Source organism: Trichosurus vulpecula, chromosome 8 (genome assembly GCF_011100635.1).
Source record: "Trichosurus vulpecula isolate mTriVul1 chromosome 8, mTriVul1.pri, whole genome shotgun sequence".
Taxonomy (NCBI): domain Eukaryota; kingdom Metazoa; phylum Chordata; class Mammalia; order Diprotodontia; family Phalangeridae; genus Trichosurus; species Trichosurus vulpecula.
The window spans coordinates 117,044,944-117,058,441 of NC_050580.1; the positions used below are offsets into that span (position 1 = coordinate 117,044,944).

Genomic DNA, 13,498 nt, shown 5'->3' on the forward strand with positions numbered 1-13,498 from the left:
AAAATATTTGAGGCAATTTAAAATGTTGGTTCTGATGATTGGACACAACTTAACAGATTTATAATTTGCCTAGAAGTGTTTGTCTTGGTGTGAACACACATTCGCAAACAAAGAATGGAAGAATACTGTGATGATTTTACCCATATAAACCAGAAGTTGCCCATCTCAGTGATTGTTTGTGTTTGTGTAGCCCTTGGAATCCTGGCAGCTGAGCTGTGTTCCCTAAATGGCCACAGTGTGCTGTCACATTAAATACTAACACTGAGCTTTGATGTTGATTACTTGAAGGTGTATTTGACAATCTTGTCAACTACCAACATTTTAATATTTTCCTTAGCCTTTATCTTTAGCTCCATTTGTAATAGAATGCAGTTTAATTTTTAACCACAGGGGGAAAAAGACCATGGTGCTCAACAGTTTGGATAAGATGATTCAACTCCAGAGAAATACCAGTAACATCAGGAACATCTGCATACTGGCTCATGTAGACCATGGTAAGCATCATGTTTGAATTACATTATTTTGAGTAATAAAAAGTGTGTGAGGTAAGAGTGATGCTGTGGGCAGTTTACAGGGTCTTAATTTATATGATTAGATTGAGTCATTTTCCATGATGTAAGAGAAATCTATTGCAAGGCAGTTTCATCCGGTCTGAGCTCTCTGACCTGTTATCATCGTGGTTTAAAGTATTGTGAAATCATTGCCTGGAGCAGCTGGGTGGCACAGTGCATAGAGTGCTGGACCTGGAGTCAGAAAGACTCATCTTTCTGAGTTCAAATCTGGCCTCAGACACTTACTAGATGTGTGACCTTGGGCAAGTCACTTAACCCTGTTGACCTCAGTTTCCTTGTCCAATATCTTTGCCCCCCCGCCCCCAAAACCCAAATAAGGTCAGTCAGACACGACTGAAATGACCAAACAACAACAAGAAACAAAAGGATTATTACCTTAGAACTGAATGAGATCTCTGAGGCCATCTCTAGTCTATGCCTCTGATTTTTGTAGATGAAGAAACAGAGCTACTGACATACTAAAGGGAGATGAAATGGTTTTTACGAGGTCATGGAGAGACAGATAGCACCAGAAGGGGGATTTGTATGCAGGTCCTCTGACTCCAGAGTGGGTATTCTTTTCACTTTACCAGTCTTATCTTTTTTTCCCCTATTGGACCACAGCTCAAGGATTCATGGAAAGTCATGGACAAGTTCTTTTTTCTGTTATACAGAGAAAGTTTTCAGAATATTTCATAATGTAACATGACTGGTTATTTTTAGTATTATACTGTTTTCTTTTTTTCTGCCTTCTGTGGGGACATCTTATAGTCTAAACTACCTAGTAGTGCATTTTTCTAGGTATATTGGAAATTAGTTCTTCCTTGCATAGTGTCTAAGACAGGGTTGGGTGATAAAATTTTGCTTTAGCAATTCCAAGAAACCATCACCTAAGTCTGGGGGACTTGACAATCTTTGTAGTTGGAGGAAGTATTGGCAATGATAAAATTACAAATCCTTCTATTCAAGAATATCTGTGTTATTATTTCTGGGCTGTTCTCCTGTTCCTTTGGAGATTGGTAAGGGTTTGTCATTTGTAGCTGCAGTGCTTCTGCTGAGTGAGAAGAAAGTAATGATCACCATAGTCTGGGTAAAGGAACGTTTGGAGGTGGAAAAAGAAATCCTGATGGTTCATATTTCTGTAGCACTTTACAAGGGATAAAGCTCTTTCCTCATAATTATGAGGTGGGCAGTTCAAATATTATTATCCTCTTTTCCAAATGAGGAAACTAAAGCTCTTAGAGTTGAAATGACTTGCCAGTTATTGATGGTGCTGGGATCCAAACCCAGGTCTTCTGATTTCTGAGTCCAGTGTTCTTTCCATTATTCTGCCCTGGAGAATGTATCAGCCTTGTATGAATTACTTTTCTGCATTCTTCCCAGAGTGCTGATGAACTTTGTGCAGGGTTCCTTCTGTCTTTAGATGGTCTTCTAAAAGACCATAACTTGATTTACCTTTCAGGTGGTGGTGGTGGTAGTTGTAGTAACAGAACTCTAAGTTAGTTTGCAAAGCAATTTACAAATGTTGTCTCCTCTGATTCTTACAACAACCCTAGGAGGTGGGTGCTGTTATCATGTCCATTTTACAAATAAAGGAAACACAGATTGAAAGAGAAATTAAGTGATTTGTGCCCAGGGTCATACAGCTAGCAGATGTCTGAGGCAGGACTCAGATTTAGGTCTTTTTGTGTCCAAGGCCAACAGTCTCTCCACTACCATCTAGGCCATTTATTTTATTTTATTTTATTTTTGGAGGGGGGAAGGCAGGGCAGTTGGGGTTAAGTGACTTGCCTAAGGTCACACAGCTAATAAGTGCGTCAAGTGTCTGAGGTCACATTTGAACTCAGGTCCTCCTGACTCCAGGGCTGGTGCTTTATTCACTGTCCCACCTAGCTGCCCTGGGTGATTTATCTTAGGTGCTAGATTTTGGTCTAACTTCACTTAACAGTAAAAGCTATGGAATCTTTCCTAAGCCACATTTAGTGGTCAAACATTCAGCTCTTAGACCCTCTTCTCTTACAATTTTACTCCTTTTTTTTTTTAAAAAAAAAAAAAGAATAAGTGCCCTTTAATTATTCTTATTTATAGGGAAAACCACACTAGCAGACTGCCTTATATCTAGCAATGGAATCTTCTCCAGTCGCCTGGCCGGGAAGGTAAGATATTCCTTTACCATGGATGCATGTTCATCAGGCTTCTACAATTCAGTTCAGCAAGTATTTATTGAGTATTTACCATAGGCTAGGGACTCTGAAGGTATGAAAAGTGTCTAAAACATGGTTCTTGCCCTAAAGAAGTTATGGTCTGGTTAGGAGATAGGCTGGTATACTCAGAAAACAATTACATAAAAATAGGAGGAGGAATTTGATTTAAGTACAAACATAAATGGTACAGATAGTTGTTGCCTTGGAGCTTGAGAATGGTTCAATGATTAAGAATTACATTGAATCTTAAACAGTAGGCCTTGTATTGTTGGAACACTGGAGAATAGGTTGATGGGCCATATGACCAAAGGCATCCAACGTAGTTTATTTGGAGAACACTAAAACCATCTTGCTGAGAATGGAGTTTCTGGGGGGAGGTTAGTATTGTGGGGCTCATATAGAAGATGGCCTTGAAAGCTGGTTTAAAGAGTTTCAACTTCCAACATACTCAGTTAAAAGCTTTTGAATATGAAAATAACAGATGGAATTAAAGTTTTAGGAAGGTTGATCTGTTGATGATGTTCTCCTGGATGGATTGCACATGTGGAGGGAGGGGCCTCTTAGGATTTGTTTTCAGTAATCAGGGCATGAAAAACTGAGAACTAAGGTGGCAGTGGTAATGGAAAGGAAGTTTCTGCCCTTAAGGACCATGTTACTAGGAAGACATGATTTGGTAACTGACTGAATGTTGAAAGCCAAAGGAAAAGGGAAGAATAAAAGGATGCAAAAGTTTGGGGTCTGGGGAACTCAGTAAGAGGAATAGAAGTACATAATAAATTAGGTTTTGTAAGAGTTAAGTTGGAGTGATACACATCCAGTGGACAGTATCCAGGTAAAGTCAGGGAAATGCTGTATCTGGCTTCACACGTTTAATATACTTGGTATTGACCAATATCTCTTATGAACTCTTTCTTCTGCTAGAATCGGTGGCAAAGAATAGTGTGATTGAAGGTGGGGAGGTCAGGTGAAAGGTCAGGACTATAGATACAGAAGACATCCATAAGAGAGGATTCTTCTCTGTACCAACGCTGCTTTCAGTGGTGATTTTACTCTAAGCCTCTTGGACTGCAAGACCATTTGTAAAGAATTATGAAACTATTACATTCCACTATTTTCAGAGGACTCTAGAATCTGTCCTCACAGAATGACAAGAATCTCCTGTGTAGCTTTGAAAATATCATCATTCTAGAGCTGATTGTTAAAAGCATAAAAATGTGTCAGCTCTCTGAGAAAGAAAACCTAGAAAGAGAGGAAGGGTGGACCATGAAGGGTGGACCATCAAGGATTTGGCCTTAGAGATTGCCTCTGTTTACAGTTTGGAGTGGCCAGAGGAAGTAGCTATGGGAGTTTACGTGGTGATAGTAGAATCACATGAAGCACTATTCTTTGCCACTGATTTTAGCAGAAGAAAGAGTCCGAAAGAAATATTGGTCAACATTAAATGTGTGTGAAGCCAGATATAGTATTTCCCTAATAAACTCAAACATTTGCTTTAAAACTATTATACTGGGACCAATACCAATAATGACATTGAATAATAGAAGAAATTCTTCTGTTCCCTGATTCTGTATGTTCGTATGTATAAAATTGCTCACATCAAGTATTAGAGTAAAATGGAAGATTACAATTAATTTTGGGGAAATGTGTAGTAAGTACAAATTTTTTTCCCCACTAGTAATAGTAAAGTTTTACATACTTCCATTTGTTTTAATTGTTAATTCTATTAATTTTTAAAATTCCTGAATTCAATTTAAATTATGTAGTTAAAAAACATTTTATTGTAAAAATCCACCATTCACGAAATCAAACTTTAAATCAATGAGATGAATGCATACATACACATACATACATATATACATACACATATATGTGTGTAGCTTCTGTGTATGTAAGCTATTGGGGTTTTTTTGTTTTTTAGTTAAGATATATGGATAGCCGAGAAGATGAGCAGATTCGAGGAATCACCATGAAATCCAGTGCCATTTCCCTACACCATGAAAAAGGTAAATCAAAGGTTGTATTATAGATCACATAATTTAGTCTCTTGCTTTTTTTGTTTCCCTTTTGAATTAATTTGTTCATTAAAGCAATTCCTTTTTTAAAAATTAAAACACTTTAAATTGATGGTTGCCTCTTGAAGTGATCTGTTTCTCAATACTCATTACTCAGTGGACTTGTGGGGCTGTTGTCATGCTATGAAATCTGTAAAATAACTATAGTGTAGCATTGAAGACATAAAACTAGAATTTTTGGCAAGTGAAGATGAGAAAGAGGAGGATATTAAAGATGTCATCAGAAAACATAGGGGAAGAGTGATAAAGTACTTTTTGGTGGTCATTTTCCTATACATTAGCACTGTATAGCACCTGTAAAATCAGATGCCTACTTCTGTTGAAAGGGTCCTTCCTGTACTTCTACTTTATGGAATATCTGTATGGTCACAGATAAAAACTAGCATATGTATTGGTCATGAAAGGAATTAAGTCTTTTACAGTTATACTGTAATAAGAGACATCAGTGGATAATGAGACTTGGGTTCTGGTCTTACCTATAACGCATTTTGGGTCTATGACTGGAGACGAATCATTTAACCTCTTATAACTCCCTAAGACTGACAAATTGAAGAGCAGGTGGCAGCCTACATTACAGAGGAAAATCTTCACTCTAAGTTCTCTACACTGATGAAGTTACAAACACTGTCAAAAAAAATAGTAAGAAGGCAGAAGAGGACAGAAGTTGTGGGACAAATTCTAAGTTATCTCTTCCCATCATGGAAGACTGATAGGAAGAGGAGAGTGCTGCAAAGAAGCAGCACTCTTTTCTTTCTTTCTCCTGGGGTTTGTCACTCCTACTGTGTATTTCAGAGACCACATCAAATCTTACTTTCCCCAGTCTTCCTTCCTTCCTTCTTTCCTTCCTCCCTTCCTCCCTGTAGAAGTACAGGAAGGACCCTTTCAGCAGAAATCAGCATAAATACCAAAATTTGGAAAGGAAGAAGAGGAAATTAAGACTCAGACTTTCCCATGGCCACAGATTGTAAGAGGCTAAGTTGAGACTTGTAAGATAGGTCCTTTCTTTCCAAATTTTGAGTGTTGTGTAAGAAGACTTTCCTGTTAATGATAATGGGGTAAATTGAAATTATGTATAAAAATATTACGTGTGATAATTTTATGGGGTACAAGGCTTAATGACCTCTAATTCTGAATAGTCCACATTCTCCTGTTGGTATTTATGTTCTTGAAATCTTCTGAAGAGTATTTAGAGTTTTGTCAGACTATTTCAGGCCAAACTGACTTGCAAAACTCTACTTAGAAATGAACGCGACTGTGGATGAAATAAACAATTTATCTAGTGTTGTCCTCGGATTTGGAGTTTGGATTCCATCAGACAGTTGAACAAGATGCGTTGTAGACTCTTAAGCTGGGGAGTGACATGATGGAAGTGATGTTTAGTATTGGTGCAGTATGTGCTGGGGTTAGAGGGAAGAAGACAAGATTAAAGCCAGGGAGGCCAACAGCAAAAGTGTGGCAGCATTCTAAACATCTTCACATTTGTGTAGTGCTGTGTAGATCACAGAGTGCTTTACAGACATTTTCCTCATTTGACCCCCATGATGACAGTCTGAGAAGAGTGTCATGTAAAGGATCTAAGACTTTGTCCATGTGGGTCTGTCTTTGGTATAACTTAGTACATGGTCTTAGAGTCATAAACTCAGAGAGTATGAGTGACTTGCCCTCTTCTCTCCTAAATTATGATCTCTGGAAAGCTATCTCTTTCTGATTCCAGGCCTATTATTCCATTCATTCTACCCTGCTGTCTCTTTATAAGCTGAGGAATAGAACTGCTCTTTCCCCAGTTTACAAAAGAGAAAACAGTCAAGTGGACAGTCAGTTGGCTGGGCTGGGATTTGAACTTAGGCTTTAAGACTTTGAATCTTGTGCCCATTTACACTTCACAATGCCAGTTAGGACCTGCTCCAAGGGTATAGCTTGTGCCAGCTTGCATCAAGTGCCCAACAACACTTTTATAGTAAAGGTAACACGTTAGCTTAAAAGGTGTCAACATTTTAAAATGTTTATTCTTCACATCAGCATCTAAAACAGATGCAGGTTTCCATTTCATACCTTCTTGTAACTGTATTCTTAGCCTGTCAAAGTATGAGCATGATGCACAGATGTCTGTTCTCTAAAAAGTTTTCATTTGCAGGATTGCTACGTTAGTGCTTTAAAAAAGAAACAACAAATTCCTTCTTTTTTCTAAAGAGTTCACATTCCCTTGTCTCTAAGTGTAGAGAAGGCTATGGAGGACTCACATATATCTGCCAGACCCATGTTCTTATCTATCCTTTGAACCTTCTCATACTCAACATTCTCATACTGAGAATAGGATGACCAGCTGAACCACATTTTCTATATTGGTTCCTTTTTATAATAATTGGGAGTTTTATTGGGGGCCTTTTGCTCCTGTTTTTATGACCAGGTTCTTGGGTCTGCAGCTTGGTAATTCTAAAGACCAGGTTGGGGAGGTAGGTTGTAATTTCCACAGTGACAAACTCATTGGGCAGTAGTTGTGGCCTGTCCCGCTCACCCACCTTCCTTACTTTAACAGAAGGAAAAAAAGTTCTATGCATGCAGTTCTTGTTTCCATTTGTTTAAGAGATTTTGTCCAAGATTGTTATGGTATACCCAAGATGATTCATATCTTTTGATAAGGAAACTTTAGGATGAAGAAAATTTGAACAAAATAAGGGACATGCATTGCTTTTATCAGATGTTTTGTTTTCACCCTTTAAAATTAAGGAAAGAGGTAACTGGCATCCTTGTGTCCTCTTAAAAATGAAGGCAAAAGTAAAAGATAGGACTTACTATTCTCAGTAGACATGGCTGAATACTGTGCTGAGGGCTGTGGCTACAAATATAGCAAGACCATCCTCTCCCTCGGGGAACCCACATTCTAAAAAAAAGTGATGGCCAGGGAGGGTGATTTGGTCTGGAAAATATGGTTCAGGTAATTGATTGACAGCCTTTTCTAGAATTGTAGTGTCGGTTTGGTTACTTTGCCTAGAAGTACAAAGGAGTATGAACAAAACGTTATGGTCAGTGGGATTTCTGAGACATGCTGCACATGGTGAGCTCTCACCAATCAATCAGTTAGTCACCAAGGAGAAGCCCCAGGCTCCAGGGTGGGACTTAGAGCAGCGGGTCAGAGACTCAGGTTGGAGCACAGCTACATGTCAGAGAGGTGGGTCTACGAAAGTCTAGAAACAGTGAACTCTTACCAATCAAACCCAGGGTGTTGAGGAGGACTGACTTGTTCACTTCTCTTTATTTTAAGAAAGCCCTACTTGGATGGGTGTCTGTGTTTAATGAATAGTGGTGGTGATAACTTTTTAAATAATTTCACCTCATTTGAAATGGGGAACCTTCACCTCATCATTTTACTGGTCACAGAGGAGATCTTTGGGCTGGTGCATATGACAGATGAACAGGCTCCTTAAACGATTCTCCATGGCTTACTGAAACACCAGAGGATACTTGGGGGAGAGTGCAAGATTCTTTTCTCTTAACAACTTTCTGTTAGTAACAGAGAATCTCATCTGGAAGGTATTGCCGTTGGATACAGTGGTCCCCCCTCCTCGCATTAGCTGTTTTTTCTTTTGCCTAGAATGTTAAAATTGGCTTAATGCTTGTGGTTAGCTTGTTCCTTTGTAATAGAGAAATTGTTCAAACAGAAGAGGGCAGAGATTTGTTTCTGAATGCTATAGCAGGAGTTAATGCAATCAATTTGGAACTCTCAGGGTGGTGTTGGAAACCCTAATACACTTAGCATAGTTTAAAATTTTGTCTCCCCCAAAATGTCTTCTATATATATATATTCCAGGCTAGCTACTGTAGAAGAAAAGATACACGTTCTGGTCACTAACAAATAAGTTTTTTATGTTGTAGGTTTTTTTTTTTTTTTTACTTAGGGAAAGGAAGGAGGAAGGGAAAGAACAAGCATTTATTAAAAGCTTACCATGTGCCAGACACTGTGTCAAGCATTTTATAAATATTATCTCATTCAGTCCTCACAGTGATCCTGTGAGGTAGGTGCTAAATTATTCCCATTTTACAGTTGAGGAAACTGTTGCAAAGAACGATTAAATGACTTACTGGCCTGGAGTAAAAACACAGTAAGTGGAAGTTGGATTTTTACTCTGGTCTTCCTGACTGCAGGCCCAGCACTCTATCCATTTAGCTGCCCTCCCCTAGGCACAGATAAACTTGAACTATAAACTTATTTAGTTTTCTGTTACTTGGTGAGGAATAAAATCAAATGGACATTGGATAAGGAATTCTAATCCAAGACTATCACTAGTTGTCAGAGCTTGGGCGAGTCACTTAACTTTGAACGATTCCTTTACGCGGGTGACTTTTAAAATCTTTATCTCTTTCCCTGAGGTCTCCCCCAAACTCCAGTCTTCTGTTTCCAACTTTTTGCTATACATCTCTTCCTCAAATTCAGAATGCCTAAACCAAAATTAGCACTGTACCTCCTCACTTTCCATTCCCCCAAACCCTAAACTGACATCCCACTTGCCCCAAACAATTTTCAGCTCTCAGAGCCTCCTCCTAACCTCCCTCCTGTTAATGACACTGTTTTTTCATTTACACAGGTTTGAATTTTTGACTGTCACCTTTGACTCTCCTTTCTATCTCACTCTCATGGCCAATTTATAGTCAAGTTTTATAGATTTTAATCCTGAGTGTTTTTCTTATCCTTCTGTGGTTCCTGTTGCTTACAGAATAAAATCAAAACTCCTCAGCGTGACTCTCCTTCCTTTCCAATTTGATTCCTAAGCTGTCTTTCCAGTCTTATCTCCTAGTACTCCCTCATGTGAACCCTACCTTACTGCTAAGTCAAACTTGGATTAGCCACTGCTCCTGCTGGGTCCTGTGCTTCATTCTTCTCTACCTCTGGCGTGCTATTTCTGCTTGCTAGAATTCCCTTGTCTCTGGTTGTCTGCCTGTTCAAGTCCTGCCCATCAGCCCCCCAAGCCCAGATGCCTCCTCTTCCATCCATATTCTGTTATGTCTCCTGATAGAAATGTGATTGCTTCTTCCTTCAGAACTTCTTAAGGGCAAGTTGTATGCTCCTCTCCTGTTATTTATCATATTGTGCTTTGTATTGAAGGCATTTGTATATGTCTTTATTTGTTCTATACAATTGTATGTTCCCCAAGGGTAAGGACTATGTTTTATTTATTTTTATATACTCCAAAGCACCTGACGCAATAGGAGAGTACCTGATAAATACTTGTTCAGTTCAAGTAACATTCTGAGGCTAGTTCCTTCACCTATAAAGTGAAAGAGTTGGACTGGATGGTTGCTTGGTTCCCTTAAGCATCCATCCTGTCAAATCCGTGCAATGTGAACATGAAGTAATGAGATTCGTTTTCATGCAGTTTGTAGAATTAGTCATTATTTTGTTGTTTCATCTAACAGCAGATTACATTTGTTTATTTATTAGTTATGAATATACTTTGTTGCACCATTACCTAACTTGAATTTTTTCTTACCATCATTTCCAGAAACATAACATTATAGATTTTGTCAAATGCTTTGTTAAAACTAGATAAACTCTATATTATTCCCCTTGTCATGCTGTTTAATAGCTCTGTTAAAAAAACCTTTAAAAAGGAAATAAAGTTGTCCCTTATGAAATATTTTTAATGATTGGATCTTCATGATCGCCACTGCCTTTTCTAGATGTGCACTGACTATCTCTTTAATAACTAGTTATAGAATTCAAATTGGTTGGCTTTTAGCTGGCTGACTTTGCACTCTTTTCCTTTTATCAAATGAAAGAAGATCATTAGACATTTTCCAGTCCTGTGATAACTCATTCATTCCCCTCCCTCTCTCTCTCTCTCTGTCTCTCTCTCTCTCTCTCTCTCTATATATATATATATATACACACATACATATACACACACACATACACATATATATGTATATATATATATATATATATATATATATATATGTTGATATCTTTTTATCACTTTGATTTCTGAATGTTTTCCTTCCCCTCTCTTCAGATCACATTTCTATAGCACTTTTAAAGAAGTTTGCAGATTGCTGGTACATATTCACTGGTATTTGTAGATGGGATTAGGTGTTGCTTCTCTTTAAGTCTGTCATCTGTGTGTAAAGCGTTCCCATTATCTTTACTAGTGCAGCATTAACTCAACTATTCTGTGAAACCCTATGAAAAATCTTGCCTCATTTGTCTTCATATTAATGCTATGATTAGATACCAGAATTTTATTTAAAGCTACCATTTTTTTGGGTCAGACTTTTGAAATTGATATTGGGGTTCATATGTATGAGCTACCCAGGTGTCTCTAGACAAATGTTGGAATTTGAGAGAGAGATCATGGAAAATGGATAATGGGAAAGAAATCCTGGCCATGAAGTAGTTAAAATATTTAGTTGTACATGGAGCCTCTTGCCTACTATGTGATTCAGCCTTGAACATTAAAAAGTTAACCTTTAGTTGTTAAGCAGTTGCTATAGAGTGCCAGCAGGTATAATTCATAGAAATCCCTCCATTTCTGCAAGTTGTTGAAGGTGTGGAAGGAAAATTATATTTGTGGAGCTTACTCCCCAAGATCATTGTTTAGAACACTGTATTTAAATAAATTGAGTCTCTCCCTGGAATAGCATTATCTTGGGACTCAACTAAAATGCTCTCCTAAGTAGAGACATATTTCCAACTTTGAGACAGGAATGTATTGTTTTGCTGTTAGTAGCCAAACATTGGAATCAGAAGAACCAGCCACAGTCAAAGATTGGCCTAATAAAGTGTGGGAAGTTGTGTGAAAAAGAGCTACTGTTTGATTAATTACTGAATAAAACACCTTTGTATACGTGAAGTGTAATAGAGATTTCTCAGAATTTTGGGTGATGAGAATTTGTTACTTTTTCAAGTAACATGTATCATATAAATGTAACAAAAGAATCAGGACAAAGATATGACATAAAGTAAATTGAAATGTAACCATGTTTACTATGCTCGTCATTATATGTTACGATGCAGAGCAGCTTCTGGAATTTCTGAGTTCTGTAAAGCAACCTGGATTGTATTTATTGTAGTTATTACTGAAGAATATGAAAGAGGTTTTTTTAAAGGTAAATTTATCTCTTTTTAAGTTTTATGAATTTGGATAAAATAAAATAAATTTGACAACAAATAATTTTTATCAAAGTTGGCTTAAAGTGAGTGAACAAACCCAAAACTCCTCCTTGTGATTGATTATGAATGCACATGAGGCTTGAGTATAAAGTTGGGAGATGAGTTTCATAAGCCATATGTGAAAATAAGTCATATGTTTGATCTTTCAGTAAAGTCCTGTGGTTTTCCCTTTTGAAAAGAGATCCCTGAGAAAATCAAATGAGAAGGTAGGGTGATATTGAAGAGCCTCCAATTGAGAAGTAAGAAATTTGAGCTCTTCCAGTTTTATTACTAACTAGCCATAAGGTATTGGGCGTATCACCTCTCCTATCTAGGCCTCGTGTTCCTCATTTACAAGATCAGAGGTAGAACTAGCTGTGTGACCCTGGGCAAGTCACTTAACCCTGGTTGTCTCGAAAAAAACAACAGAAGTTGAAACTAGATGGTCTTGAAAGGGCCCATCTTATTTTAAAACTGTGATTCTGTTAATCTATGATCTTATCTCATAAAAAGATGTAATTTGGAGGTAGTGCTGGCTATCATCTATGATATGGGAGCTGAGAATAATGGTAACCTGCATATTTAGTTTCAGTTTTTTTTTTCACAAATTTACACAGTCACCACTTTTCTTTTTTGCTATGAAATCAGAGCCCTCATGGTTAATTATGACCAAAGGACAAATGTGAAAATTGGCAATATGAAACTTGTTCATAAAGGAAACTTAAAAGTATGAGTGATTCTTATCTCAAGTTGTCAGGCCTTGGAAGCTGTTCAAAGCATAAGACTACAGATTTTGGAGCCACCTATATTTCCTCTTTAGATTTCCTCAAGATTTTAGACTTCAGGGTTTTTGTTTTAGGATGGTTCTTTTAAAAAATTAGATTTTTATTTTTAGTTTACAACACTTCGTTCTACATGATCTTGAGTTTCAAATTTTCTTCCCTCCCCTCCCCCCTCTCCTTCCAAGACAGCATGCAGTCTGATATGGATTCTATATAAACCTTCACATTAAACTTATTTACACAATAGTCAAGTTGCAAAGAAGAATTATGAACAATGGAATGAATCATGAGAGAGAAGAAACAGAACCAAGAAAGAAGAGAAAAAAATAAGAGAGCAAATACTTTGCCTCAATCTGCATTCATATTCCATAGTTCTTTCTCTGGATGTAGCTAGCTTTTTCCATCATGAGTCCTTTGGAGCTGTCTTTGAGCCTTGTATTGCTCAAATACAAGAGAGCCAAGTTTATCAAAGTTAGTCATCACAGAATCAATGTTCTCCTGGTTCTGCTCCTCTCCCTCAGCATCATATCATGTAGTTCTTAACAGGTTATTATGAAGTCTGTATCTTCCCCATTTCTTATAGCACAGTAGTATTCCATTGCATTCATATATCACAACTTGTGTTCAGCCATTCCCCAATTGATGGGCATCCCCTTGATTTCCAATTCTTTGCTACCACAAAAAGAGCTGCTATAAATATTTTTGTATATACAGGTCCCTTTTTAGGATGTTTTCTGTCAGGATG

The 13,498-nt window shown here is 37.6% G+C and overlaps 1 protein-coding gene across 2 annotated transcripts in view; it reads left to right on the plus strand.

The window, feature by feature from the left end:
- Positions 1-13,498, plus strand: part of EFL1 (elongation factor like GTPase 1) — a 218,837-nt gene that overhangs the window by 18,166 nt on the left and 187,173 nt on the right. The window contains exons 2-4 of one of the 2 annotated variants that reach the window (XM_036735928.1): positions 391-494; positions 2,640-2,707; positions 4,674-4,758. In XM_036735928.1, coding sequence (XP_036591823.1) covers positions 404-494; positions 2,640-2,707; positions 4,674-4,758 — 244 coding nt within the window. In that variant the 5' untranslated portion in view covers positions 391-403. The remainder of the gene's footprint in view (positions 1-390; positions 495-2,639; positions 2,708-4,673; positions 4,759-13,498) is intronic. The other variant, XM_036735929.1, reaches the window with a different exon arrangement.